Raw genomic sequence first — 27,091 nt, 5'->3', positions numbered from 1 at the left:
CTCTGCCCTCCTGGGCTGGGATTAAAGGCATGCTCCACCTCCACACTTTGACAACCTATCTTGCCCTATAAAGTCCACACTGCCAATGTTCCTGGCCTCCCTCTCTCCTCCATGAGCCTGCATCACCGCGGTGAGGGTATAGCTAGGGCACTTAGAGAGCCAGGCCTCCCGCCCAGCCCACATAAGCTCAGCCGCACATTAGAGGCTGCCCAGAAGCCACTTCCAAAAGCAGCTGCCCCGGTCTGTTCCCACGTGCTGCCCGCACACCCGGACGCCAAGCACTTCCGCCATAAAAAGGCTTCCGTCGCCTTTCGGTGACGTACATCCTGTCGCTGCAGCGCCGGTAGGCGGAAACGTCGAGTCGTTGGTTAACGTCGAGTCGTTGGTTGGCCCCGCCGCTCGCTTCACAGCGCGGGCTCTTCCGTGGCCGCCATGGCGTCGGAGCGGCCGCGGGAGTCCGGAGGCAAGGTAAGGGGCTGGCTGCGGCCATAGGTACACGCGCGGGGCCGCCAGGGCTGAGGTCTGGGGCGGGGCGGCTTGGCCCTCCCACGACCCGACCCGTGGAGTGATGCCACAGAGGCCGCCTACGGCCCGCGGCTCCGCAGACCCGCGTCCGCACCCTGCGTGACCGCTAGATGGCGCACCGGCGCGCTCAGAAACCCACTCTAAATCGGCCAAACACGGTGATGAAGTTGTCAGAATAACTGCGTAGTAACTGCAAGACAAAGCTCAATTTTGAATTCCAGGGACTTGTGGCCGTGAGATGATTTTTTTTCCGCAAAGGTTCTATGTGGTTTACTAAGTACAAATCAAATATTTGGTGCTTTTTGTTGAAATATTCAGTGGCAATAAATTTCAGCAATGTGTTTTATAAACTGGAGTTTCGATCATTCCCTGGGTGTATTTGGCTACAGTAGATCCAGGATTCTTATGTATCTCATGCATAAAGATGAGAAAGGTAAAAATAACGGTCTCCGAGTTTAAATCCTCAGAATCGTCCTAAGTTATGGTTCTTATTACATAACAATGTTGGATTTGCTTCAACTTTAATTCAGGGTCAGAATTTCACTTTTAAAATCCAGTAAATGTCTTTTCCTAATAAAAAATCATTAAGGAGATATTGATGCTAAAGGAATTTCTGTCTTTGCTGTGCACCTTTTAGTAAGCATTGGACCTGTTAGAAGAATAGAGCAGCTTTCTTTTGATTTTTGTTTGTCTGCGTTTGGCAAATCTCAGTGTGTTATAGCCCAACCCACCCTTTCTTCCTCAGGATAGCATCAAGTTGTCAGCTGATGTCAAACCATTTGTCCCTAAGTTTGCTGGGCTCAATGTGGCGTGGTCAGAGCCCTCAGAAGCGTGTGTCTTCCCTGGCTGCGCAGCCACTTACTACCCATTTGTGCAGGAATCACCGGCGACTAAGTATGTATTTTCTAAAAGCCTTGCCTTACGTAAAAGGATTATTTCCTGGAGACACTGGTAATCACATACCCCCACATACTCTGAAACACTGATACCAACCTATTGCAGGGGAGGAAAGGAGGCTCCTCGACCAGGAGGAACTGGATCTTAGCTTAACTCTTGTGTGCTGAAAATTCAGTCAAGAAGGACAGAGAGTACTGGACTCTTAGAAAGTTGTTGATGATTAAACATTTAGGGACCGAGGATGCCCCTCAGCAGAAGAGTGATTGCTTGCTGTTTGGCAGGCCCTGGGCCTGATCCTAAGAGCCACCAGAGCAAAACTGAACCAAACTTGCATTTGTGTTGGAGAAAGAAATGGCAATAAGGAAGGGTAAATGGGAAGGGGACAAAGGAAAGGTCAGATAGATACCAGATGCCAGACTGGGCAACTTAGCAAGAGCCTGTCTCAAAGTAAAAAATATACCGGAGTTCTATAGCTCCGTGGAGAGCTCTGTCATACACGAGGCCTCAGGTTAAACCCCTAGTCTACTAAATAATGATTAAGGCGCCCATCTGGTGTGACTCCTGGCCTCTGCTGTGTTGTATCCGCTCGGGCAGTCACAGCACAGTGCAGGATTTGGTGGAGGGGTTGACGCGGGAAGGATCCTGAGGTCCTGGAAAGAGGCTGAGCAGGCAGTAGGGCAACTCCTCAGCAAAGGGAATGGCCAAAGGCTATTGAGTCCAGGGCCACCAAGGCCGTGTCAGGTACTTGACTGACAGTAAGGACAGACTGTTGGCACAGGTTCTTACTGTGCTGACATCCGTCTGAACTTCTTTTTTAACTTCAGATTACTTGTTTTGTGGTGATATGGATTAAACCCATGGCCTTGAGCATTTTACGAAAGCTGTGTGCCAATGAGCTCTATTGCCCAGCTGCCTAGTTCATTAGTTTTAAACAGAAGGTCTGCAACAGCCTTTGTAGGAAGAGAAAGAGGGTCTGTTTGATTGTATGTATGTACATGCACATGTGTGTTGTGCGTGTGAGTGAATGTGCACATGTGTGCACATGCATGTGGAAGCCCGCGGTTGATGTTGATCCTTGGTTGTTCTTCCATTTTTTTGAGAAAGAGCCTCACTAAGCTCGTCAGTCGTCTGGACCGGTTGACCCGTGAGCCCAAGGGTCTGCTCTTCCCCACTCGGGGCTGGAGTTCCAGACACACTGCCGCACACTGCTTTCCCAGGCTCTGAAGCCCAAGCTCAGGTCGTTGGCTTCTGCTGCAAGCATTTTACTGACTGAGCCATCTCTCTAGCTCACATTCCGTTGTTGGTAGGGGACTTTCCAGTGCTAGAGTAAATGACCCTAAAAAAATAAAAGGTTTAAACTATTGTCTTACAAAAAAATTAATGTCCTTGGTTTGTGTTATGAAATCTGCAACTGAAATTTACACTTTTTAGACAAAAAGTTTATCCTGAAGACATGGCCTTTAGAGCCCCTGCATTTCCAGCGCAGTACGTATCTTCTGAGCTCTCCCTGCATCCGTTTGCCCGTTCCACTTATGCCCTTGAGTCTGCGCAGAGTGCTTGCTCAGTGCCAGCCCTGCAGTGTGATTACAGCCAAGCACAGTGTCACCCGGGCTTTCGGACAGCAAAGCCCCGAAATGAGCATATGTGCCCTCCTCAGGACGCAAAAGGTGTATTGAAGGTGAGGAAATGCTGTGCTTTTGTAGTGTCCTGACCCTGATCATTTGAGTGTTTAAAATGTAAGAAATTAGTGTGTTGAGTGACATTTAAGTGTTGCTTACCTTTTTGTGATAAGTAGCCTTTTTTACCAATGGTTTGATCTATTCTTTCCTTAAATGCTTAAAATGTGAATGCTTACTGGTTTACTGGACTAAAGTTTCTTTCTCAGTGTGGTAGTAGGTTTTTTATTTCATACTTTTCTTAAAATCTCTTCTGCAGAAAAAGTACTCTGATGAGAGAAGAACATGTGACGCGCAAAAGTCAAACAGCAGAAGAGCTGACGGCACGGTGCCATCCGAGATGAGAACAGCTAGAGGTTCCTGTCACCTGTCCGCTCGCGCCGAGGGTAGTTTGAAATCAGGTAAAACTAACGACCTTGTCTAGTGCCAATCTGACACTTTCCTGAAACAGTACTATCCCTGCGGGCTGCTTATCATGACTGCTCCAAGAAATGTGCCCTGGAGCCTGGCCTAGCTGAGGCCAAAAATACCTACTGTGGTTTCTAGACATTGCTTCTCTCAAGCAATAGTAGGGCTGGAAGAGGTCAATACAGCGTGGGATATGTTGCATTGTATACTCAGAGGTTCCGTAGCCTGTTAGGACCACTACATAGCGTGCAGGTGATGACCCCAAGGTCAGAACATGCCCTTAGTTTAAATCACAACCGGAGTCTTTACACTGTGTGTCCCTGCTCACTCCTAAACTGCATCTCCATTCTGAAGGCTCACTTTAAGTGACTTGACCATAGGACTTGACCATAGTTAAAATGCCATGCTAAATAGTACCAAACCTGGGCACTCTGGTTACTGGAGATTACACGTGCATCTCCCAGCTAGAAAATTTCTGTTCGCACCTGGCTGAAAACTAGGGAGTCTACCTGATAATCTATGTTTCTAGTTTCAAGACCAGGCCTTACTGTATAGATCACACTGACCTTGAACTTTCTCGATCCTCCTACCTCAGCCTCCTAAGTGGTGGGATTATTAACGTGGACCACTATGCTTAGGAAAAGCTATTTTTAAGATCTCTTATGCCTGAGTCTTTAGAGTGTTCCCAGCTGCATCTGTTCTTCCTATAAGTCATCTACTAGTACTGTTTGACCATAGACACAACAATTTTCCTTTTTCCTTTCTTAGAATTGTTTGTTGTTTGTTTCCTTTGGTTTTTCAAGACAGCCTAGCGAAGAGCTAAGATTTTTTTTTCTTCTTCAGAGCTAAGGACTGAACCCAGGGTCTTGTGCTTGCTAGGAAATCACTCTACCACTGAGCTAAATCCCCAACTTATTTTTATTTGATGTGCACTGTCTGTGTGAAGATGTCAGACTTTCTGAAGCTAGAGTCACAGGCAGTGGCGAGCTGCCGTGTGGGTGCTGGGAATTGAATCCAGGTCCCCTGGAAGAGCAGTCCGTGCTCTCAACTGCTGAGCCATCTCTCCAGCCCCCAGTTATTTCTATAATGATTTACAGCTTTTGATTTGTTGTTGTTTGGTTGGGTTTTCATTTGGTTTCGATTTGTTTTGAGACAGGGTCTTACTGTGTAGCTCTTGTTGTCCTGCAACTCACTGTATAGACCAGTCTGGCCTTCAACGTCTGCCTCTGCCTCCCAAATGGATTAAAGGTGTGTACCACTTCACCTGGCTTATAGCTTTTTTATTGTTCTTGTTGTTTCCTTTTGTTTGTTTTGTTTTTTAAAGATTTATTTGTTTATTATGTACACAGTACACACTGCCTGTATGTATGCCTGCAGGCCAGAAGAGGACACCAGATGTTTGTGAGCCACCGTGTGGTTGCTGGGAATTGAACTCAGAACTTCTGGAAGAGCAGCCAGTGCTCTTAACCTCTGAGCCATCTCCGCACCCCCCAGCTTTTTTTTTTTTTTTTTTTTTTTTGTATATTTAACCAGGGCTATGAACTTACATGTGTAATTCTAATTCTAGCACTTGGTTTAATAAGTTTTTCTATTCTCATCAACTCTACTTATGAACCACCTGGCACGCGAAAGTGTGGAATTGTCAGTGTTAAATGTACTAACTTTGGGCTTATAATTTGCTGAGGGGCTTCATAAGCTGTAGCCATCTCACTATCCTGGCACTGAAGTATGGGAAGAGGCTCACAGCTCTTCCCATACAGCAGTCCCCATCCACTTTACTCCAGCAGATGAGAAGGGGGGCGTTGATTACTTACAGGAAATCGGTGAGGCATCCCTAAGTTTGCCCATCTCCGGAACATGAGGAATTAAAGATGCTCAGCTGTGCAGTCAGGCTTGACTGTCTCACCAGCTTTAGAGTTAGTCCAGAAATGTGCAGTCCGGTGGATGGCTCTCGTCATCTGTACACAGCGCTGCTGTAAAGAGGGTTAGCAGTAGAACGAGCTGTATGTTCACGTCAGCCTGCTGTATCCACTTGTTTTCTGAAGTTCAGGCTTGAGTGCTAATGAGCAAGCTGTATCCTGACTTTTATCCCAACTTTTCATCCTCTTATTACAGATGGTTGTCACAAACGAACAGACCGGAAGTCCAGAGTCCTTGAAAAAACTACATCTACCTCCAAACCTGAATTTGAATTTCGCAGGTTGGACTTTCCTGAACTGCAGAGTCCAAAGAACAGTAACATGCCAGAGACACGGAAGCAGCCCAGGTGGGGGCCTCTTGGCTCAGCTGCCAGTAACATGCCTCTCTTGGGAGAAGTAGGCAAGCCAGCTGCAGAGATGGTAGAGGTGAGTGGAAGGGCTTGTCTGTCTGTCTTCTCTGTCCTCTGCAAACGCCCTTGTGTTCTGTCACTTGAAACACTTCGTATGTTAAATCACACCAGATTGCTAGGGAAAGGTACTAGGAAGAGACCTTGGATTTGCATTTGGCTAGCCTGATGATAACAAGATTGTAACGTCTGGAGCTGATCTCCAAAAGGATCACCTGATGTGTGCCCTTGAAACCTGGTAGGCAAAGCAAAGCGTGGCACATCAGAAAGGGGGGGTTCTGGTAGAGTCCATTTAAAGCACCCCTTCTAGCACCACAGTCTCACAGACTTTGAAGAGATAGTCAAGTGTGGTGACTCAGATGTTATCCACTGACCTCCAAGCATGCCCCGTGGCCCTTGAAAACCACCTCCCGATACACAAAGAAGTAAAAATATGGAAATTAAAAATTGAAATACTTAAGTTTAAAACTTAGCTGAGACAGCTTCTGAAGTGGCTAGGCTTTTTAACTCTAACTCAGTCTCATTAATAACAGTAAGTTCAGCAGTGGTTACTGCAATGGTCTCAAAGTTTTAGTCCACCAAATTAAACCATTTTGTTTTCCAAAGATTGACTCATAATTCTAGGGACTGAAAAGTGGTGGATTATTTTGTTAGTTACTTTTACTTGCTATGACCAAGATACCCAACATTGAAAGTGACGGAAGATGAGTTTGGTTCATGGCTTCAGAGGGTACAATGCATCATAATGATAAAGTGTGGTGGATTGTGAGGAGGTGACTTGTTCTCATTATATGGACAGGAACCTGTGCATCTCAACCAGAGCAGGTTATAACCTTCAGAAAAGGTGACCCTACTTCCAGCCTTCAGTTTCTGTGTCCTGAAGGTTCCACAGTCTCCTAAAACAGGACCGCCAGCTCAGGGGACAGTGCTCCAGCACAGGAGCCTCTGGGATGACATTCAAGATTCCATCCATAAGTTAACTTGTGGCAGATTCCTGCTCAAGAGAGAGAAGGGTACTAGACAGCATGGAAACAAAGAAGAAAAATAAAACCATGCATCTATTCCCATCTTGAAAAACCAAAGATAGATAAATAAATTTAATTAAATAAAAATCTTTTGGAGTTTTTTTTTCACATTTTATTAAGTATTTGACAACAACTGTTTCTTTTTTTTTTTTTTTTTTTTTTTTTTGGTTTTTCGAGACAGGGTTTCTCTGTGGTTTTGGAGCCTGTCCTGGAACTAGCTCTTGTAGACCAGGCTGGTCTCGAACTCACAGAGATCCGCCTGCCTCTGCCTCCCAAGTGCTGGGATTAAAGGCGTGCGCCACCACCGCCCGGCAACAACTGTTTCTTTTGGATTTATCCTATTACTAGTTACAATTCACTTAAACCATCTTGATTAAGTAAATTGTTTATAGTTTCCATTGGTCTTTGTGAGCTGCCAGTTGTATTTATGAAAAGCGCAGATGTTTTTGTTTTGTGTGTGTGTTGCTGAGGATAAGCACAGGTGCTGACAAGTGATAGGCAAATGCTCACTTGCTGAGCAATGTCCCGAACCTAGGCTTTGTTTTAATAATTGTAATTTAGGTTACTGACCATACTGAAATAATAAAACAGCAAATGGATGAATTTGTAAAATATATGATCCTAAAAATCATTTAAACTTTAAGGGTTAGAGCAATGGCTCAGTGATTATCAGCACTGGCTGCTCTTTCAGAGGACCTGGGGTCAACACCCACATGGCAGCTCATTTCCATGCACATTTACAGTGAATCTATCTGCATATGCAGGGGTTGCAGTTACTCTGGGGTGCATTGTGATGTCCTTGCATCCTGCACCAAACATCACCACATGCCCTAACGTCAATAAAGGAGGCAGCCTGCTTCCTGAGAGGACACAGGCTTTTTTGGCTTTGTGGATGTTTTATTTTGATTTGATGTACTTTTTTATATTTGATATGTGAACATTCATTTTAGGACCATTGAGTTTTTGGGGGAGCAGGTAGTGTTGTTTGTTTTTTGAGAGAAAGTCTAATATCTAGCTCTGACTGTCCTGGAACGATCCACCTGTCTCTGCCTCCCAAGTGCTGGGATTAAAGCCCTTTGCCACCACACCCAGCTGTACCGTTGAATTTTAAGAATTAGAGAACTATTGGGATACTGTCCTGAAAAGCTTTTTATGGGGTAGGCAGATACATAATTTGTTTATTTGGTTTTTACATTTGTTTGTGTTTGTAAGTGCATGTGGGCATACACCACCACGTGCAACTCTTACTCATTCTTGATGGTATATAAAAAAGTTGCATGTTATTTAAAGTACTATGATGTAGTTATTGGGACCTATATGAAAACAGTATACAATGTTTACATTGCAGGCAGAGAAGTTGAAGGTATATCTAAGCTGTAGACTTGGGAAAGTTTGTTGGAAAAAAGTAGTTAACTTTCCCTGTTACTTAGATATTTGAAATTTTTTGTTTATTAATCAAGATAGGATTTCTCTGTGTAACCCTGGCTATACTGGAAGTAGACCAGGCTGTGTATTTTTAATGAGACTATTTAGAGCAGGTTTAGGATCACAGCAAATAGAGAGGTAGGGACAGACTTTCTCATATGCTGCCTGCCCCATTCATCCCCAGCTTCCATGTCAGCCCACGCTTGTGTGTTACAGTTATGCAGCTTCATGGGCATGCCACTAACCTGGCCCTCCCAACTGACATCTGGGTCACTGCAGGTGGACAGACCTGGAATGACATGTGTCCATCATTGTATCAGGAAGAGTATTCTTTGCCCTGAAGATGATGTTCCACCTGTTAGTCTCTACCAAGCCCTGCAGCCTCTGATCATCTGTCTTTTCTGGAACATTGAGGAGTTGGGATCACACATTCCGTAGCTGCTTTCCCTTGATAATATACACTGGTCTGCGTTGTCAGCTCAGATATGGGCCATTGCCTTCTTTCCCCAGTGGCCTCATGGGGAGCCTCCCCAGCAGTGAGTGAGCAGCCTGCATCCCTACCCCAGAGTGTCACTGTTGTGTTGTGTAACCTGGCCATTCTACAAGGTGTGCAATTCTGTATTGTTGTGAATGACTCACCTAATACTGGCTGGGCTTTTTGTAGGGTGAGATGGTGAAGACCAATCCCACAGATGGAGCTGTAGCTGACAATGCTGCCGCCAGTTCCCCATGTACACGAGGTAAGAGGGACCACACAATGGCTGTTTTATAAACACATTTAATGCCAGTGTCATTAAGTGTTGTTAGTTTTGAAGCTCTAAGACAGCTAAGGAGTTTTTGAAAACTAGCACCAGTGTTAGTTGAGAATATTGGCGCCCATATTCATGACAATTAGTGTAAAATGAGAGGCCATACTCTAAATGAACAGAAGTCTTGGTAAATGGGAATTTTATGAACCCAAGAATGAGGACTTTCAGTACTGTAGGATATAGTATACCTTTAAAATGTTAGAGTCCCAGGGCATCAATATATTTAAGCGATAACTGTTAATATTGGCATTATTCAAAGTTAAATCAGATTTTAAAACAAATACTATTTTATGGCCAGGCCTGTAACCCCAGTTTTTGGGAGACTACGGCAAGACACGATTCCACAAATTCAAAGGCAATCCTGGTCTTCAATAGTTCTGGGATAACCTAGTCTTCACAGTAAGACTCTGTCTCATGAAACAACAGACTCTCCACTTAAAAATAATAGACAGTTTGTTTTTATAAAATAATAACCTTTCCTATAATTAAAAGACTGTGACTAGAGTAGCCTTGTTTTATACTTTCTTATCATGTAGCTCCGTGGTCCGGTTTGGTGTTTGGCTCTTCTGCCTTTGGCGCACTACAGAGTACACTCCTTAAAGCGAGGAATGAGGGAGGCTACTGGGCATTTCTCCTGCCAGGAAGTTGATTGTAACTTGGCGGGCTTTCAGCAGCCTGTTCAGGAAGCCAGGTATTTAGAAAGCATTGAGGAAATCGTACTTCTGAGATGGTTATAGAAACTTGCCCTAGGGCTGGAGAGATGGCTCAGAGGTTTTGAGCACTGGCTGCTCTTCCAGAGGTCCTGAATTCAGTTCCCAGCAACCATATGGTAGCTCACAACCATCTGTAATTTGATCAGATTCCCTCTTCTGGCATGCAAACAGAATACTGTATACATAATAAATAATGTAAAAAAAAAAAAAAAAAAGAAAGAAAGAAACTTGTCCTAGAAAAAAAGTCCAAACCATTCCTCAGTACATGGGCTCTTGTGTTCTTGAGTTCAGTATGGTACATCCCAGGTCAGTTCTTCACTGCCAAGGCTGTCTCAGTTGCTCTGTAGTGTGGGTCATGTGACTGACAGGCATTTGTCATCCCTTGGTGAGGGATGTCTTTTTGTTTGGTGTCTATGTAGAGCTTCATGGGCAGCTGAGGGGCAGCTTTGGTGTGCTCACATTTGTAATGCAGTTAGTTGCCAGTCCCTGTGACAGCACAGGTCTACAGATCCTTGACTTCTGCTGTTACAGGCACAGAGCAAGATTAGTAGGCCCAAAGTGGATCTGCACTCTCTAATTCTGTGTTTGCCACACGAGTATTTTGTGAGTTGCTGTTTAACCAAAACTTATTTGCCTACCAATCTGTGGTCTCCAAGTTAATAAATTTAGGCAAATAATTAATTTATAAGTTGAAAGGGAAGAGACTAAGCATGCATGCATTCTTCTAGAAGAAAAACCAGTAGAGTGGATATTGTAGTTCTCAGATAGTGTTCTGGACAGTCAGTGGATACTGTAGTCCTAAGGTGTTCTGGACAGTCAGTGGATACTGTAGTCCTAAGGTGTTCTGGACAGTCAGTGGATACTGTAGTCCTAAGGTGTTCTGGACAGTCAGTGGATACTGTAGTCCTAAGGTGTTCTGGACAGTCAGTGGATACTGTAGTCCTAAGGTGTTCTGGACAGTCAGTGGATACTGTAGTCCTAAGGTGTTCTAGACAGTCAGTGGATATTGTAGTTCTAGGGGTGTTCTAGACAGTCAGTAGATACTGTAGTCCTAGGGTGTTCTGGACAGTCAGTGGATATTGTAGTTCTAGGGGTGTTCTGGACAGTTAGTAGATACCGTAGTTCTCAGATAGTGTTCTGGACAGTCAGTGGATACTGTAGTCCTAGGGTGTTCTGGACAGTCAGTGGATACTGTAGTCCTAAGGTGTTCTGGACAGTCAGTGGATACTGTAGTCCTAAGATGTTCTAGACAGTCAGTGGATACTGTAGTCCTAGGGTGTTCTGGACAGTCAGTGGATACTGTAGTTCTAGGGTGTTCTGGACAGTCAGTGGGTACTGTAGTTCTAAGGTAGTATTCTGGACAGTCAGCAAGTGCTATGGTTCTAGGGTATTCTGGACAGCTAGTTGGTAAATACTGCAGTCTCCCAGGATGGTATTCTAGACTCTATTCTTTTTGTTATGTTGTGGATAATTGATTATCACACAGTGCATTTTTGAATAATCAAGAAACTCCTGTTTACCGTTGAAATTGTTTAGTAATTGCGGTTATCTTTAAGCAGAGTTATCTTGGACACCAATGGGTTATATTGTTCGGCAGACAGTGTCTTCAGGATCAGCAGCAGCAACTGGAAACATTGCTTCCGTAATAAGCCTGAAGAAGACTGCTTCATCAGCGGATGCTAAGCATGTCAGTGTGACATCTGAGGCTTTATCAGATCCTTCCTACAGCAGGGAGAAGTGTGTTCATCCTACCGCAGAGGTACGCATCACTAGAGACAGGGTGGGGCTGCGGTGGTGGCACTTGGGAGGCTGATGCCGGAGAATTGTAAATTCAAGGGCAATCTAGGCTATATAGCAAATCCTTGTCTCCAAAAAAACCAATTAAGATGGTTAAGAGTCATGGGCTGGAAAAAGAGTGGGCAGTTAGTACTTATTGGTGACAGACTTGGAGAAAGCTCTGGAGTTGCCTGCTTACAGTAATGTGTAATAGATGTGGTGCCTCTGACCTGTGCACTGAAGCATGGTTGGGTGGTAGAGTTTATGTAGTACACAGTAGGAAAAAGGGACAATGAGGCGTGTCTCACGGCAGAGTCTGTGGGTCTGCTGTGGCCCCAGCTAGGTACCTTCCTTCCCTCCTCACTGAGAGTGCTGCAGTCCATCCCATACTGGCCAGCATGAGCTTCTTGTACTTGAGCCTTGACAAGAGAATGGGATATTTGTCAGGAAAGAAGAGAGCTTTTATATGTGAGAGGTGTCTTAAAACACTGCAACCACATGAGACCGACCTAGGCCCTCTGCATTTGAGTGAGAGTTGTATAACTTGATCTGTTTGTGGGGCCCTTAGCTGTGGGACCAGGATCTGTCCCTGGTGCATGAGCTGACTTTTTGGAACCTATTCCCTAGGGAAGTGGGGGGATGACTTGCTCAGCCTTGATGCAGGGGGATGAGCTTGGCCCTGCCTCACCTTGATAAGCCATGCTGTGTTGACTCTCATGGGAGGCCTTACTCTTTCTGAAGACTGGATGAGGGGAGGGTAGGAAGGAGCTGGGGAGAGGGAACAGGAGGAAGGAGGAGGGAAGCTGTGGTTGGTATGTAAAATTAATAGAATTTAATAAAAAACGACTGCAACCATGTGGAGTGTTTATATTTTTATTTGTTGAGAGAGAGGGAGAGACTGTGTGTACCTTAAACATGCTAGCACTCTACCACAGCTATACTCACAGCTCTCGAATTCTATAAAGAAATGACGCTGCGGCCGGGCGGTGGTGGCGCACGCCTTTAATCCCAGCACTTGGGAGGCAGAGGCAGGTGGATCTCTGTGAGTTCGAGACCAGCCTGGTCTACAAGAGCTAGTTCCAGGACAGGCTCCAAAACCACAGAGAAACCCTGTCTCGAAAAAAAAAAAAGAAAGAAAGAAATGACACTGCCATAAGTTTATGCTCGTGTGTGTGTGTGTGTGTGTTTGTTGATGCAGCTTTTTCCTTTAGCTTTTTTCATTTGCATTTAAAGAACATTATATATACTAAAACTAAAACAGTAGTAAATAATAGTAGTAAAATAATTGAATTTCAGATTTTGTGATCACCTGGTACATGATATTAATTTCACTTTATTATAAGATTTCAGAATAGATAAATAGATAGAATATGTTCTCCTCCCCCCCACTTAAACTAATGCATTTCTTTTTAAAGAGTCTTTTGTTTTAAAGTGCTTTAAAGGTTCCAAAAAGTCAGCTCATGCACCAGGGACATGGTAGCCCAGGCTGGCATAGATCTGGGTCTCCAAGAGCTGGGTTTGCAAGTGTGAGCTCTTTGCCCCCCTCCTTTTTTTTCCTTCTCCAGTGACCGAGTACAGGTGCACAGCAGCCTTCTGTCTGGTTATTGGTTGTAGCTTCCAGATTGCCATCCAAGCCAGTTTTCTAATACATAGTAAGGGATCTGGGCCTTTTCGGTTAACAGGTTTTTATTGAGGTTTTTGTTTTGGAAGAAGTGTCTGCTTGGCTCAGAGTTTGAGGGTAATCATGGCAGGAAGGGCATGGTGGCCGGAGTGATTAGGTAACCGGTCATGGTGCACTCAGTGAGGAAATAGAGGAATGAATCTGTTTCAGAATTTTTTTAAATAATTGGTTTTTGCTTCATTGTGCAAGCCTTTAATCCCAACACTTAGGACAAAGGTAGTCGGATCTCTGTGAGTTTGAGGCCAGCCTGGTCTACAAAGTTAAGTTCCAGGATAGCCAAGAGTTACATAGTTAAGACCCTGCCTTAAAAATCTAAAATTAAAAAGAAACCAAACAGAAAATTCTGCTGTTAAGAACACCAGCTGGTCTTCCAAAGATCCTGAGTTAATGCCCAGCAGCATGGTGGCTCACAGCCATCTATAGTTGGATCTCATGCCCTCTTCTGGCCTGCAGACATATGTGCGAGTAGAGCTCTCAAACAGAAAATAAATAAATCTTTAAAAAAAAAGAGAGAGTTAAGATCTTGTTTGACAAAACATGACAGCTGACACTTATAATCTCAACACTTGGGAGGCAGAGGCAGGAGGATTGTCACAGGTTTGAAGTCAGTGGGGTATATACCTAGTTTCAGGTTAGCTTGGGCCACAAAGTGTGGAGCCAGGTCCTGCGGAGGGACTTTGCATTTTAAGGAGTGGAACAATAGTCATTTAGATGATAAACTTTTTTTCCTCTGGAACCTTCTTTGTTGTGAGTTCTTCTATGCAAATGCCAGTTGTTATTACAAGAATTTAGTCATCTGAACATTGTTCTCTTCCATACCTCTTTGAATTTTTTAAAAGTACATGTGACTTTTCAGTTTGGTTCTGGGATTGAACCCTGTGTCCAGGCCCTGGTCTGTGGTTCTTAATTTCTGCCCCTTAGGGAAGCCCACACTAGTAGGTTATTGTATATCCCACTACAGGCATCAAAACATAAACATGTTCAGAGGGGATTGTTTTCCTGAGTTTCATTTTGTATTTGTATCCTCCTTTCTTTGGGAACTGGAAATCAATCCCAGCACTTAGCATATGTACTCCCATGAAGCTACATCCCAAACTTTATCTAATTTAAAAACAAAACATAATTGGCATTTTTACAATCCCTTAAAAGTGGTCTTTTAAACATAACAGGCTGGGTTGGTAAGAGTGCTCATTCTTCCTGCTGAGCCTTTTCTTCTGATGGGTGAATGCTCCTGGGATAGAGGAGTTCTAAAAACATCGCTGTGCTGATGAGTTCAGTCTCATGGAAAAGGCTGAAAGTTTGCAGATACATAACTCAGCAGAAGGGTTAGTGCTCTCAAGAGAAAACCCAGCAAGTCACCAGACAGATGGAGAAAGAAATGAACTGGGTCAGACACAATGACCAATCCAAGCATGGGCAGGAAGTCTAAGAGCCCCCAAAGCCAGGGCACAGCAGCCTCAGGCGGGAGCAGCAGGTTCTTGGTTCTGTGGAAGTGGGGGTCAGCCTAACAGGCATGGGGCCAGGCTTTGCTGTGTTCAGAGACTCGTAGGAATCTGACACCCATGCAGAGGACAGAAACCTGCCTTGCTGGCGGGAATGACACACCTAAATGTGAGCAGCTCTCTAACAGCCTGACGTCATGGTGAGCAGTCTGCAAGTCTCCAGAAAAGCGGTACACTTTGTTTTAATTTTGTTCTGGAACAGTCAAAGATTCTATTAAATACCCTTATATTCCACAGTTTTTTCTTTGTATTTTTTTCTAGGCCAGAGCATCACAAGGAGGGGAACTCGAACAAAATGAAACCTCAAGAAAGAATAAGAAAAAGAAAGACAAGTCTAAATCAAACTATGAAGTCCTGGCAGTTCAGGAGCCCCCAAGGATTGAAGTATGTGTTTACTCCAAGCTTGGTGTGGTACGGGTGTGGTTTTCTCAGACACGGGCTCACACTGGCTTCTGAATCGAAGATCTCTGCTGCCTCCGTTAGCAATTCTTTTCCTGCTTCAAAAGAATTTAACAGTCTTCCAGGATGGTAGTGTACGCCCATGATTCCAGCAATTGGAAGCAGAGACAGGAGGATCAGGGTTGAAAGTCATCCTCAGCTACACACAGAGTTTGAGGAGAGAGGATAGCCAGGGCTACTTGAGAAGCTGTCAACAGAAAGAGAAAAGAGTAGCGTTCACTGTCTGCCACCTTTTCTGCCTGTTGCAGGCTGTCTCCTCACATGGCTGAGAGAGCTGGCTGGAGCTTAGTAGCTGCTGTCCCGTGCTGCTCACGTCCGCCTCCATTCTCGTCGCTGGGCTACTTCCCTTGCAGAGCCAGCTTTTATAGGCTTCCTTTTCTGTCATGTATCCATCTTGTGAAGTGCCTCACTATTGAAGGGAAATGTAGAACGCCATAGGTTCCTCGTAGACCTCGGTCAGGAGAATCCCATGAAATAGCTCACAGGAGTATTCATTGTTGTCCCAGGATCCCTGTATTCATGTTCCCACACACTAAAGAGCCAGCTCAGTTCTCACTGCATTTCACTCTGGCCTGTTTGTCTTTTTCACATTCCGCTATCAGACTTGGGTCCTTGCTGTTTGTGTAGGCACAGGATCTCCCAGGGCTGCTGCCCAGGACATTCCCACAGAACTGGAAAAGTCATTCGCAGAAGTCTTGGAACATTCCAGAATAGTAGTTAGGTGTAGGGCAGAGAGTTGTGTTTAGGCCAGTCAACTGGGCATGCTTCTTCCTTTTAATTCCCACATGACTTTATCCCAGAGCAACCAAAATGCTGACAGAATTGCAACAAAATATGATTAATTGTTCTTAGAAAGCTTATTGCCTCTGTCTCTTTATTGCCTTGTTTGGCATAAGCCTCAAAATATTTAAATCTGCTGACTTTGGATTTCTGAGTTTCTCTGCTGAAAAACATGAGTCTTTTAAAGAACAGGTGTTTTGATAGACTCATGTTAAGGCAGTATGGTCAGTTCTGGGGGCTCCTGCAGTACCTAGGTCCTGGGCAGCAAAGCAATCCCTCTGGACCTGGGCAAGAGTGTTAGAGCTGTGCTCTAAGAGTAAGATAAAGCTGAAACTTCCATGATAGCAATGTGGAGATGTGTGTAATCACCTTTGGGAACTGTTGTGAGTCAGGGAGAGCTTGTGTGCACTGCTCACCCCCATGTAGGAAGCTGATGGTGTGCTTTTCCCAGGATGCCGAGGAATTCCCCAACCTGTCAGCTGCGTCTGAGAGAAGACACAGAGTAGAGTCCCCGAAACTTCAGAGTAAACAGCAGGCGCAGGTGAGTGTTAGATTGCAGCCACTGTCTCTTCCTCCCGATGTAACTGTCCCTCTACGGGAACTGTTGAGAGAACCTGCTCGCTGAATGTCCTCACAGAGGCCTGCCTTCTGATGGATCTCCAAGGAAAACAACGGGACCACTGTGGAGCTGGAGCAGACTGCCCTTTGTGTAATAAGATTTGGTGACTACAGTTGCTGTCAGACGGGGGGACGCACTGCCTAGAAACTGAAGAGGGAACACTCTTCTATCCAGCCCAGTCCATACTGAGCCAAAGGGGGTCATTCCTTCTTTCACCTTATCCAGTCAGTACTGAGCTGGGGAAGTCATATTTCCAACCAGGTAGCCTCACACAAAAACTTTTAGGGTTTTTATTTGAGTCTTTTTGAGACAGGGTGTCACACGAGAACTCAGGCTGGCCTTGAACTTACAGCAGTCCTTCTGCCTCAGCCTCTCGAGGGCTGGGGTAACAGGGCTATGCCTCCATTCCCATCTTCACAGACTCCTGTAGCCAAAGATTTCACACACGCTTTCAGTATACGCTATTAATGATAGTAGGTAATGTGAACTCTATAATCTTTTAATCTCTTTGTTTTATCTTTTTATTTTTGCAAAGTGTAAATCATGGTGTGCAAAATCCAGTATTAGGAGTAAACTTGTAAATTTGTGCTTTGTAGAATGATTTCAAAACTGGTGGAAAGAAGAGCCAGATTCCAGTGCAGCTGGACCTGGGGGGCATGCTGGCAGCGCTGGAGAAGCAGCAGCATGCCCCGCATGCCAAGCCATCCTCCAGACCCGTGGTGTTCTCAGGTAGGCAGCAAGGGCTCAAAGCTGCTTCCCGAGGCTGTTCAGTAAGTATTTCCTTCCTCATGGAAGTTCTTATCACCACCACAGAGGGTGCTGGGATAGCCATGGACATGGACGGTGAAAGAGAGTAGAATCCTAACGAAGTGTGCCGAGTCCACTGGGACATCTCTTCAGAAAGGTGCTGAGATAATGTGGCACAGAATAGTTTACTCACCCACAGATGGAAACAAGCTCTAGTGGACTAGTGTGCTCTACGGAGGGAGTGCTAGGTTAGCCAGGGCTACACGGTGAGAGCGTCTCAAAAAATCCCAGTTACAGTTAAATATGATCTTTAAGAATCAAGAACCCAGCTGGGCGGTGGTGGCACACGCCCTTAATCCTAGCACTGAGGAGGCAGAGGCAGGTGGATCTCTGAGTTTGAGGCCAGCCTGGTCTACAGCACAAGTTCCAGGACAGCCAGGGCTGTTACACAAAGAAACCCCTGTCTCAGATAGATAGATAGATAGATAGATAGATAGATAGATAGATAGATAGATAGATAGATAGATAGATAGGTAGGTAGGTAGGTAGGTAGGTAGGTAGGTAGGTAGGTAGGTAGATGGATGGATAGAAGAATCAAGAACCTTCAGTTTAAAGTTAAAGATGCGTCCCTCTTAATCTGTCATGGGTTCCAGGGATAGAACTCATTTTGTCAGGCTTGCAGAGCAGGTGTTCCTACTGGCTGAGCCATTTCCTGGCCCAGTTTCCCCTTTATATGACAAGACTATGTTCCCAGGGCCTTCACTGCATTCTGTATGCATGGGGGACCCCACCCCACTCCATGGGGGTGGAGAGACTACTGTCTTAGTTACTCTTCTATGCTGTGAAGAGACACTTTGTCTAGGGCAACTCTTATGAAAGTATTTCATTGGGGCCTTCCTGACAGGCCTTGGATGTGCAGGGAGGCAAGAGGACAGTGGGTATTACCTGTCACCCTGTCCACTCCTTCTGAGACAGGGTTTCTCCCTGAACCTTTCCTTCTCAGCTAGGCTGGAAGCTGTTGAGCCCCAGCTCTCTTCCTCTCTGATCCCCTTGGAGCTGGGATTACAGGTGTGCACAGGATGCCTGACTTGGTACATGGGTTCTAGGATCCAAACTGCAGTCCTCGTGATTACAGAGCAAGCACTCAAATGCTGAGCCATCTCCAGCCCCTTTGGTTTGTTGCTATGAAGTTTATGTAAGTTAAACTTCTTCAACTGTACAACTTAGGAGGACAGATAAGGGGCTGGATTCAGTTGTACCATTGGGTGCCAGGCGAGCAAACAGGCATAAATAGGGGCCATCTAGCCACATATCTGCCCCAAAGACCTCTTTCGATGCAAGCTGTTGTGCTGCAGAATGAGAAGCAACCTAGAAAGACAGTGCCGGCTGTCTGGGCAAGTTGTGTGGGTGACTCGGGAATTGTGTGAGTGAAGTCGGATGGATGCAACGCCGGTTATTTTAAGATGATGCTCCAGAAAGGAGTGCCCAGGACATGCTGGGACAAATTCCGTGACTTCTTGGAACAAGGCGGAAGGCACATGGCGGTTTATTGGTTACCATCCCTTTTTCTTTGGTATTTTAGAAATCATAAATTCATCTAGGGGGAGCAAAGGGACTGGCAGGAACAGGGAGAGACAGGAAAAGGGTGTGGTGAGGAGAGGCATGCTCAACGTGAGACCAGCCGAGTTAGGAGGCTTTCATGGGGGGAGTAGAGTGTTGAACAGCGCTGCACCCAAAAGTGGGGTAGACGGGGAGAGGTCAACTCCAGGGTTGAGTAGTTATCAGAAGTATTGATTGCAGAGATCAACTGCCCGTGGTAGGACTCGGAGCGTGTTTATGTCCAAGAATCTCAAGAACCAACTAGAAGCATGACTAGAATTTTATAAGAGCCATGTAATATAGCTAGACAAATGGTGTCACTAAGATGCCAGTAAGCAACTTGTACAGGAGGCAGTGCCACCTGAGAGTGTGATGAGCAGTTTCCCTGGACCCACCGGTAGTAAACGCAAACTACCTCAAACAGCCCAAGTCAGCAGTGTGATCCTTGCAGTTTTAGACAGACCTTCCCGACGTAATCCCAGATAAAGAGTAAATACTGTTTAGAACCCATGCCGGTGAGAAGGAGTAAGAGGTGATTCGACAGAGGCCAGAAAGGCTGTGTATCAGAGGGTGCGTGGGCGGGGCTCCAGCAGGACCATCTGGCATCCCCACTCTGTTGCAGTTGGAGCAGTGCCGGTCCTTTCCAAGGACGCCTCCTCAGGTGAGAGGGGCCGCCGCTCCAGTCAATTGAAGACCCCACACAACCCCTTGGATTCCAGTGCCCCCCTGATGAAGAAGGGGAAGCAGAGGGAGATCCCTAAGGCCAAGAAGCCCACCTCGCTGAAGAAGGTATGTGGACGGTTTCCATGGAAGCAAAGTGCTGGAAGACGGATGGACTCTGCACTGTATGAAGGACTCAGCCCTTCTGCTTTTCGGTTGTTCTGGGGATTGAACCCAGAGCACTGCTTACATAGGCAAGCATTCCACCACTGAGCCATAAACAGAGCCCATATCTTTGGCTTTTAAGGCTTACATTATAGACTAATGTTAGACCAAACTATGTCAGTTTTCTCTAGCAAATGACCCTTCACCCTCTCCTTGTAACAAGACGGAGAGTGTGGGCAAAGAAAATCTATTATTACTCCTTTGTGGCAGTACAGAAACCTAGACGGGGTGGGGGTAGGTATCACATTTCCTTCCTCACACTCTGCTTCTCCCCTGGTGCTCTCCAGACTGTGGAGGCTTCTCTGCAGGCCTTTTGTCCACCAGCTGACCCTGTGCTGTGTGCTCTGGGTCCGTTTAAATGTCCGTGGTGGCTGAGCAGTGGTGCTGCACGCCTTTAATCCCAGCACTTGGGAAGCAGAGGCTGGTGAATCACTGCAAATTCAGGCCAGCCTGGTCTACAGAGCAAGTTAAGTTCTAGGACAAGCCAGGGCTACCCAGAGAAACCCTGTCTTGAAAAGAAAAAAGTCTGGTGGATGGCTCTTGTGCCATACAACTGGCATCAGAGCCTTGTGTCTCCAGAGAGAACTGTGCATTGCCCATGCCAGATGTGGTATGAAGGAGTCGTCATCACTCCAAAGCCATGACCAGGTGTATTCAGCAAGCTGAACTTGGGCATTTCTTGGGCAGAAGAACTTATCTTTTGGGTATAGGTATTTAGGTGTTTTAATTGTTTTTTTTGTTTTTGTTTTTAATTTTAAGATAATTCTAAAAGAACGGCAAGAGAGACTGCAGCAGAGACTCCAGGAAAGTGCGGTGAGCCTGGCTGTGGCCAGTGATGATGCACAGAAGGTAGAGAATGGCGCCAGTGACCAAGCTGCCAAGCAGCTTCACCCTGCAGGTACCAGTTTCTTTGTGTGCATCCGAATAGTCCTTCAGGTGGGAGCTCCCATGAGAATGGTGATCTGTGGCAGAAATTGTGACGCTGCCAGCCTCACATAGGCCTTATGGTAAAATGCACGTTACCGTAGAACCAGGAGGATGTGGTTTCCACAACCTAGTTCTACAGGCAGAAGAGCCTCTTCCTGAGGTTTGGTCTTGTGTGATGCTGGGAGCTCCAAGGTTATTTATATTTACCAAGTGTTTGAAACCTGATGTCATAAAAAATTCATGTGTATGATTTTCCAGAGACTTTCTACGGAGTTGTACGTTCAGGGAGTGTATGTAGTGCAAACGTGTGTGGCTAAAGGACTTTTCACAGCATGAGAAAACTACAGGGACCCTGTCCAGGTCATCTAGTTAGAAGCCTCCTACAGGGACTGCCCCAGCATGGTGCCAGCCACAGGGCTATGACCTGGCACGGTGCAGCTGTGGTGTGTGCCATGCTGACTGCACCTCCTTTCCTGGCATGTGTACCACACTAGCCTCAAACTGACTGTAGCTTAGGCCTTTCTTGAGCCTGGCCATAGCAGTCCTCCTGCCTCAGCCTCTTGCATGCTGCTAACCCTGGGGTCTTTTTGTTTGAAGCATAGTCTCGCTATGTAACCCTAGCTAGCCTGGAATTTAGTGTGTAGACCAGTAGGCCCTGCACACAGAGAGATCGCCTGCCTCTGCCTCCTGAGTGCTTGGCAGCTAACCCTGCTTTATAAAATTTCCTAATATGTTATTCTTTAGTTTCCAAACATAAAAAGTAGATTTTACCACTGAACTGTACACTTAATGGTAACTTTTCTGTATTTTAACACAGTGAAACTGAGTGAGTGGACAGACTTGGGAAGGGGAGAGGGCGTAGGACAGAACAGAAAGCTGCTCTGGCAGTCCACACGTCTTCCTGCCTCCTCCAAGGCTGGCTCTGCAGGATGACGGATTGTTGCTGTGTCACTGACACCAAGAGCCTTCTGCCCTGCAGGCTGCTCTCTGTGTGCAAGGCCCTGAAGCGGTGCACAGTGATTGCTCTTTTTTTCTTTTTCCCTCTCTGAAGGTTCAGAGAAAACAGAAGAATCAGTATCTTCTACACCTGTGATTGAGGGTGAGTCAGAAGAGCCAACTGCCACAGAGTTCCAGAGGGACCCAGAGGCCTGCCAGCCCGCCCCTGGCAGTGCCACCTTCCCCAAGATCCACAGCCGGAGGTTCCGGGAGTGAGTGAGCATTGGCTGCTGGGCTTGGGTTGGGGCTGACTCCGACTTCTCCCGCCTGCACAGGCTGCAGTGTCTGCCACAGTATGTTGTAATCCTGTGCTTGAAATCGACTACGGAACTAGTTGTGCAGTAGGGGTGGGACAGAGGCATCCTGTTCCTGTGTGTTTCTGCTAATGGTTGGAGAGTGTCCCTAGTCTGTTTTTGAAGCTGGAGTGGGTAGCAGTGACAATAACTGTGCCTTCCATGTTTTACTTTCATGGAAGTTTCTTTCCCTCTCTATTTCCCTCCATTCTTTTCTTTTTCCTTTCTTTCTTCCTTGTGTATTTACTTTTTTTGTGTGTGAGAGATGGACTTACTGTGTGGCCCAGGCTAGTCTTGACCTTGAACTCACATTCTTGCTTCTGCAGCCTCTGAATACTGGGGTTGCAAGTATGGCCACCACACCTGGCTTCAGTTTAGTTCCCTAGGGTATGATGCATTCAGCATTGCTCATACCTCCTCTTTCACAGGGTTCCTCATCTATCTAGATGAGTGTTTAGAGCAGGGTGACACAGAAGAGAAGCCAGATAGGGCCTGCATAAGGCATGCAGGGCTGGGCCGCCATAGCATCTCTCCCTGTAGTAGAGGGCTGCATCCAGCCTTTGTGTCGCAGGCTTATCAGTAGTTGCATGTTCCTAGTGAGTACTGCTGTCTCCATGGCTTCTGTCTGATGCTGTCTGCATCTCCTGTGCCTCGGCTCCTTTCAGCTACTGCAGCCAGATGCTTAGTAAAGAAGTAGATGCTTGTGTCACGGGGCTGCTCAAGGAACTGGTGCGCTTCCAAGACCGGATGTACCAGAAGGATCCTGTCAAGGCCAAGACCAAACGCCGGCTCGTGTTGGGGTTGAGGGAAGTCCTGAAGCACCTGAAGCTCAGGAAGCTGAAGTGCATCATCATCTCTCCCAACTGTGAGAAGACACAGTCCAAAGGTGACAGCACCCCCACAGGCTCCTGTGCCAGTGCCCAGTGTTCTGCGCTCACAGTCCCACATAGTCGGTGGGCACACTGGCAGCTTGCTTGCAGTCAGTCCCAGTGTACTGTGAACTGAGCCCCTGTCCAGCACTGGTTTTAGCCCTCCCTGGCCACGGGCCTTCCTCTGAGGCCAGGCAGCAGGCTGTCCTCTGACAGCAGGGTAGAGTGTGCCTCTGCCATGCCAGCTGCCGCTCCAGAGCTCAGGGGGTTGCTGGAGGCCTTGGAGGGGGCTTTGGTCCTGCTTGCTTTTGTTTTGTCTGTATTTAGCATCGCTGCTCACTCATAGGAAGTGGAGGGAACGTCTTAGAACACATGAACTGTCTCCCCGTCCCATTCCTTTCTCTTTTGTGTAACCTTTAACTCAGTCAGAGTCACACTGAGGTAACAGGTGCAGATCTGGTGCCAAGTCCTGAGCCTTGGTCTCAGGTCACCATTTTACACTCCAGGCCTTGGAGCAACAACAGCTAGACACCTACATGTGCCCAGCAGCTCCCCTCTGTGCTGACTCAGTGCTGCCCCCACCATTACCACCAGCCAGAACATGGCAGGGTTTTGTGACTTGTCTGTGGCAGTGTGTCTGGTAGCGCTAGATCATGGGAGAGAAGGAGCGGACTGTTTTCTGGCTCTTGTCTACAGTGTACATCTATACACACCAAGCTGAAGTGGTCCCACAAAGCCTGCTAATGGAAAAGGCAAGCCTGGGCTACCTGCCCTAGCAACCTCAGTTGACCCTTAGGGAAACCTTGGAGTATATCCTTCCACAGCTCCAAGTAAGTGGTTTGGGTACCACTACCTGGTGTGTTTTTAGCTTCCTAACACCTCCGCTTCCCAGTAGAGGCTAATCATACACCCCTGGAAAGCTCTTTCTGCCTCCTGCTCTCCCTCTCAGCCCTTTCTTACGCTGCTGTCAGGGGTCTAGCATGGAGGTCCTGCATGCCTAGCCCTGCCTTTGCAGAGGGCTGTAGTGAGAGCCGGGTGTCTCTGTGCTTCTGTAGTTTTCTGAGGTAAAGGCTGTAGAGCAGTGGCAGTGTGAGAACAAGCATGTGGGGAGCCTGTGGGCCCAGGACCACACTTGGAGCTGTCAGGGTAGAGCTGCAGAAGGCAGGACATGCAGCGTGTCTCCCGCATCCCTTCCCTTCCCCATACTATTTTCAAAATTTCTCACATCCCAGTTGTAGGAAGCCATGATTTTTTAAAATTCAGGGCTAATGTAGAGTAAACATTTGATCTCTTCAGATCATCAGATTCCAAGAACAAAGGTTGGGTTCAAGTGGGGTTGACAGTTAGCCACTTTAGATACGCATGGGAAGGGCAGGGGTCAAGGTGTTCCACTCTGTTAGTATGTTCTGAAAATTGTTCATGGGCTTTGTGAGTCTACCCCTGTGGTCTTCTATTTCTGAGGTAAATAGGTCATTTCTTCATTTCTTCTTGTGAAATGTTGGAACATAGCGGTGTATGCCGCCAGCACCCTGACGGATCTCCCTTCTGTTGGGGTGATCTTCGGTGCTGTTGGGCGCCCAGTGACAAGGTCTGTCACCTGTGTAAAGTGCTCCTTCATCTCCCTGTGTTGGTACCTCATCAGAAGCAGGCCCAAGGTAGTAAGGAGCCAGGAGCCCATGCACACCAAACACCTGGGCCTGCACAGTGTGCTAGGCCCCCAGCCCCTCTGCGCCTCTGGTTTTCAGCCTGCGAGTGGGACGTGTGGGGCAGTTGGTCAGTGACCTGTCAGAGTACTGTTAGCTGATTCTTAGTTTCCCTGAGCACGATGGGAATTGTGTGGCTTACATTTTGGAGGTGTCTGTCTGAGAACTGATTTTTCCTTGTGGTTGGGACTCGCTCTCTCCGGGTGGCGTTGGCAAGGGCTGGCGGCCTACCTTATTGTGATAATAGGTGGGGTACGTCATTTTCTACAGAGTCAGCGTCAACCCCATGTTCTGTGGACCTGTGCTTATTTGACCAGGTGGACTGGACGACACGCTGCACACTATCATCGATTGCGCCTGTGAGCAAAACATCCCCTTCGTGTTTGCACTTAACCGCAAGGCTCTAGGACGTAGTCTGAACAAAGCAGTTCCTGTCAGCATCGTGGGGATCTTCAGCTACGATGGGGCCCAGGTGAGTTGAGCCCCAGCCTCCTGGCTCCTTGTCCATGGGAAGAAGTTGGGGTCATGACCTATAATGTAAGCCTACCAATAGGCAGACCATAGCCTCTGTTGTGTTGACCCTACAGAGAATTTATCCCAAAACAGAATCTTCTCAGAAAGCAGTAGCCTTTGTCTCCATAATAGCACCGAGTGAAGGTCCTGAATTTAACTCTAGGTTTATTACCAACCGAGAGGTACCATGTGCCTAAAAATTTGGCCAGTGGTGGTGTACGCCTTTACTCCCAGCACTCAGGAGGCAGAGGCAGGTGGATTTCTGTGAGTTCAAGGCCAGCCTGGTCTACAAAATGAGTTTCAGGACAGGCACCAAAACTACACAAAGAAACCCTGTCTCAAAAACAAAAACAAAACAAAAAATTTGGCTAGTCTCCTCATCTCCTAGCAGCACTCTATGGCGCCTCCACAACCCTTGTTACCCCTACCTTTCTGTCCTGCAATGTGCTCTCTTGTGCTCAGGACCAGTTCCACAAGATGGTTGAGCTGACCATGGCTGCCCGGCAAGCATACAAGACCATGTTGGAGACGGTGCGGCAGGAACTGGCAGGACAGCCTGGGCCTCAGATTCTTCCTAACCCACCCATACAGGACCCCATCCAGTCCACCGATGAAGGCGTCCTCGCCTCCACTGGAAAAGAACCACACTATAGTAAGTGCTGTGGGGAGGGGACCTCTGCGTTCAGTGTTAGTCAGAACCTCAGGAGGTTTGAGAACAGCTTGGCACTGAATCCTTAAGACTAGCTGCCACAGTGGACTATGGTAGGTCCAGGCAGTCCTGAATCCATCTCTTGCCCATTGCGTCTGAGATCTTAGTCATCAGACGTCAGAAGCTGCAAGGTCTTATATTTGATAATCTTAACATTTGAGCTAAATGCCACCTAAATAGAGGTGGCTTAAGGGCAGTTATACCTCAGACCAACTTGGGAGGGCAAGTTGCCAGGGTCACTGTTGACTGATGCTTTTGGGGGCTGTGATTGATGCTGCTCACTAAGGGAGATCCAGCTTACCAAGTATGGAAGAGTGAGTAGAGCTGACCGTGCACCGCTAGCAACATCTCATCCTGCCTCTGTGGAGTTTTGTGACCTGTCAGTGTCTGTCACTTAGGCTGTTTTCCTGTTGCAGTTGAGATTTGGAGAAAGCATCTGGAAGCATACAGTCAGCATGCCCTGGAGCTGGAAGACTCCCTGGAGGCCTCAACCTCTCAGATAATGAACTTGAATTTATAAGAAGAGTTCTTGCCTGTGTGTCTGTGTATTGGGTAAGGATGGGGGAGGCAGGAGAAAGACTTCCTTCTCGATTCTTTACTGACCCGATGTAGTTTATGTGACTGTAGAGTTGGAAATTCACTGGCCTAAGGGCAAAGGAAGCAGCTGGTGTAGCTCTTTGAGTCCAGCAGGTGGACACAGATACATACACTCGTGAGGGCCTTGCCTAAGAGCCTGTGATTCAGCTTTGGTTCCCTCTGCACACCGGACCTGGAAAATGCTGGAGACCATGGTCCTGGGTACTGTGGCTGCCTAGGAAACACTCTATTATAGAGCCACTGAACCAGTGACGGGGAGGCGGAACAGGGGCTGTGCGCCTGTGGGGACTATGGAGGGCCCCTTCTCAGGGGTTGGAGCCCTGCCACTTTGTGCTGCCAAGGATTTGCTAAAATGAGCCTCAGAAGAAAATTAGTTTCTAACATGACTTTTTGACATAAATTAATCCTTTTAGTTTTTATTTTCCAAAGAAGCAGTATATATCAAATTTGTAGATTTCAGTGTGGATTCTACAGATCTTTTTAATGACCATACGATGAATGTGGTTTCTGTCTTAAAAGGACAGAGCTTGCTTGCATATTTTCTCTGCAAGTGAGAGGGCTATTTATTTTGAATAAAGAGTGATTATTTAATTTCATCTCAGACTCTGTGACCTTAGGTCCGTGGTGTCAGT

The 27,091-nt window shown here is 46.6% G+C and overlaps 1 protein-coding gene across 4 annotated transcripts; it reads left to right on the top strand.

The window, feature by feature from the left end:
- The first annotated feature begins 355 nt into the window (after window positions 1-355).
- Secisbp2 (SECIS binding protein 2) lies at window positions 356-27,091 on the top strand. 4 transcript variants are annotated; one of them, XM_057787593.1, is made up of 17 exons: window positions 365-468; window positions 1,271-1,419; window positions 2,854-3,100; window positions 3,358-3,499; window positions 5,622-5,851; window positions 8,947-9,022; window positions 11,361-11,563; window positions 15,025-15,147; window positions 16,454-16,543; window positions 17,218-17,350; window positions 19,590-19,756; window positions 20,612-20,750; window positions 21,831-21,987; window positions 22,734-22,954; window positions 24,958-25,112; window positions 25,616-25,805; window positions 26,279-27,091. In XM_057787593.1, exons 1-17 carry the CDS (start codon window positions 433-435, stop codon window positions 26,380-26,382), a joined length of 2,562 nt encoding a protein of 853 aa, XP_057643576.1. In that variant the 5' UTR covers window positions 365-432; the 3' UTR covers window positions 26,383-27,091. The 4 variants fall into 4 exon arrangements, with proteins under 4 accessions (XP_057643578.1, XP_057643576.1, XP_057643577.1 ...); XM_057787594.1 differs by having other exon boundaries at window positions 11,364-11,563; window positions 26,279-27,090; XM_057787595.1 differs by lacking the exons at window positions 1,271-1,419; window positions 2,854-3,100 and having other exon boundaries at window positions 356-468; window positions 26,279-27,090.

Source organism: Chionomys nivalis, chromosome 13, assembly GCF_950005125.1.
Source record: "Chionomys nivalis chromosome 13, mChiNiv1.1, whole genome shotgun sequence".
In the NCBI taxonomy this organism is placed as follows: Eukaryota; Metazoa; Chordata; class Mammalia; order Rodentia; family Cricetidae; genus Chionomys; species Chionomys nivalis.
Note: the sequence above shows the minus strand (reverse complement) of the source record. Positions and strands in the feature narration are given on the sequence as shown.

What these genes read in the sequence shown, in the direction of transcription:
- Secisbp2 (XM_057787593.1), top strand. Translation starts at nt 433, where the DNA reads ATGGCGTCGGAGCGGCCGCGGGAGTCCGGAGGCAAG. An exon ending in CAGGAATCACCGGCGACTAA is followed by an intron (nt 1,420 to 2,853) that starts GTATGTATTTTC and finishes TACACTTTTTAG; the next exon opens with ACAAAAAGTTTATCCTGAAG. An exon ending in TGGAAAAGAACCACACTATA is followed by an intron (nt 25,806 to 26,278) that starts GTAAGTGCTGTG and finishes TTCCTGTTGCAG; the next exon opens with TTGAGATTTGGAGAAAGCAT.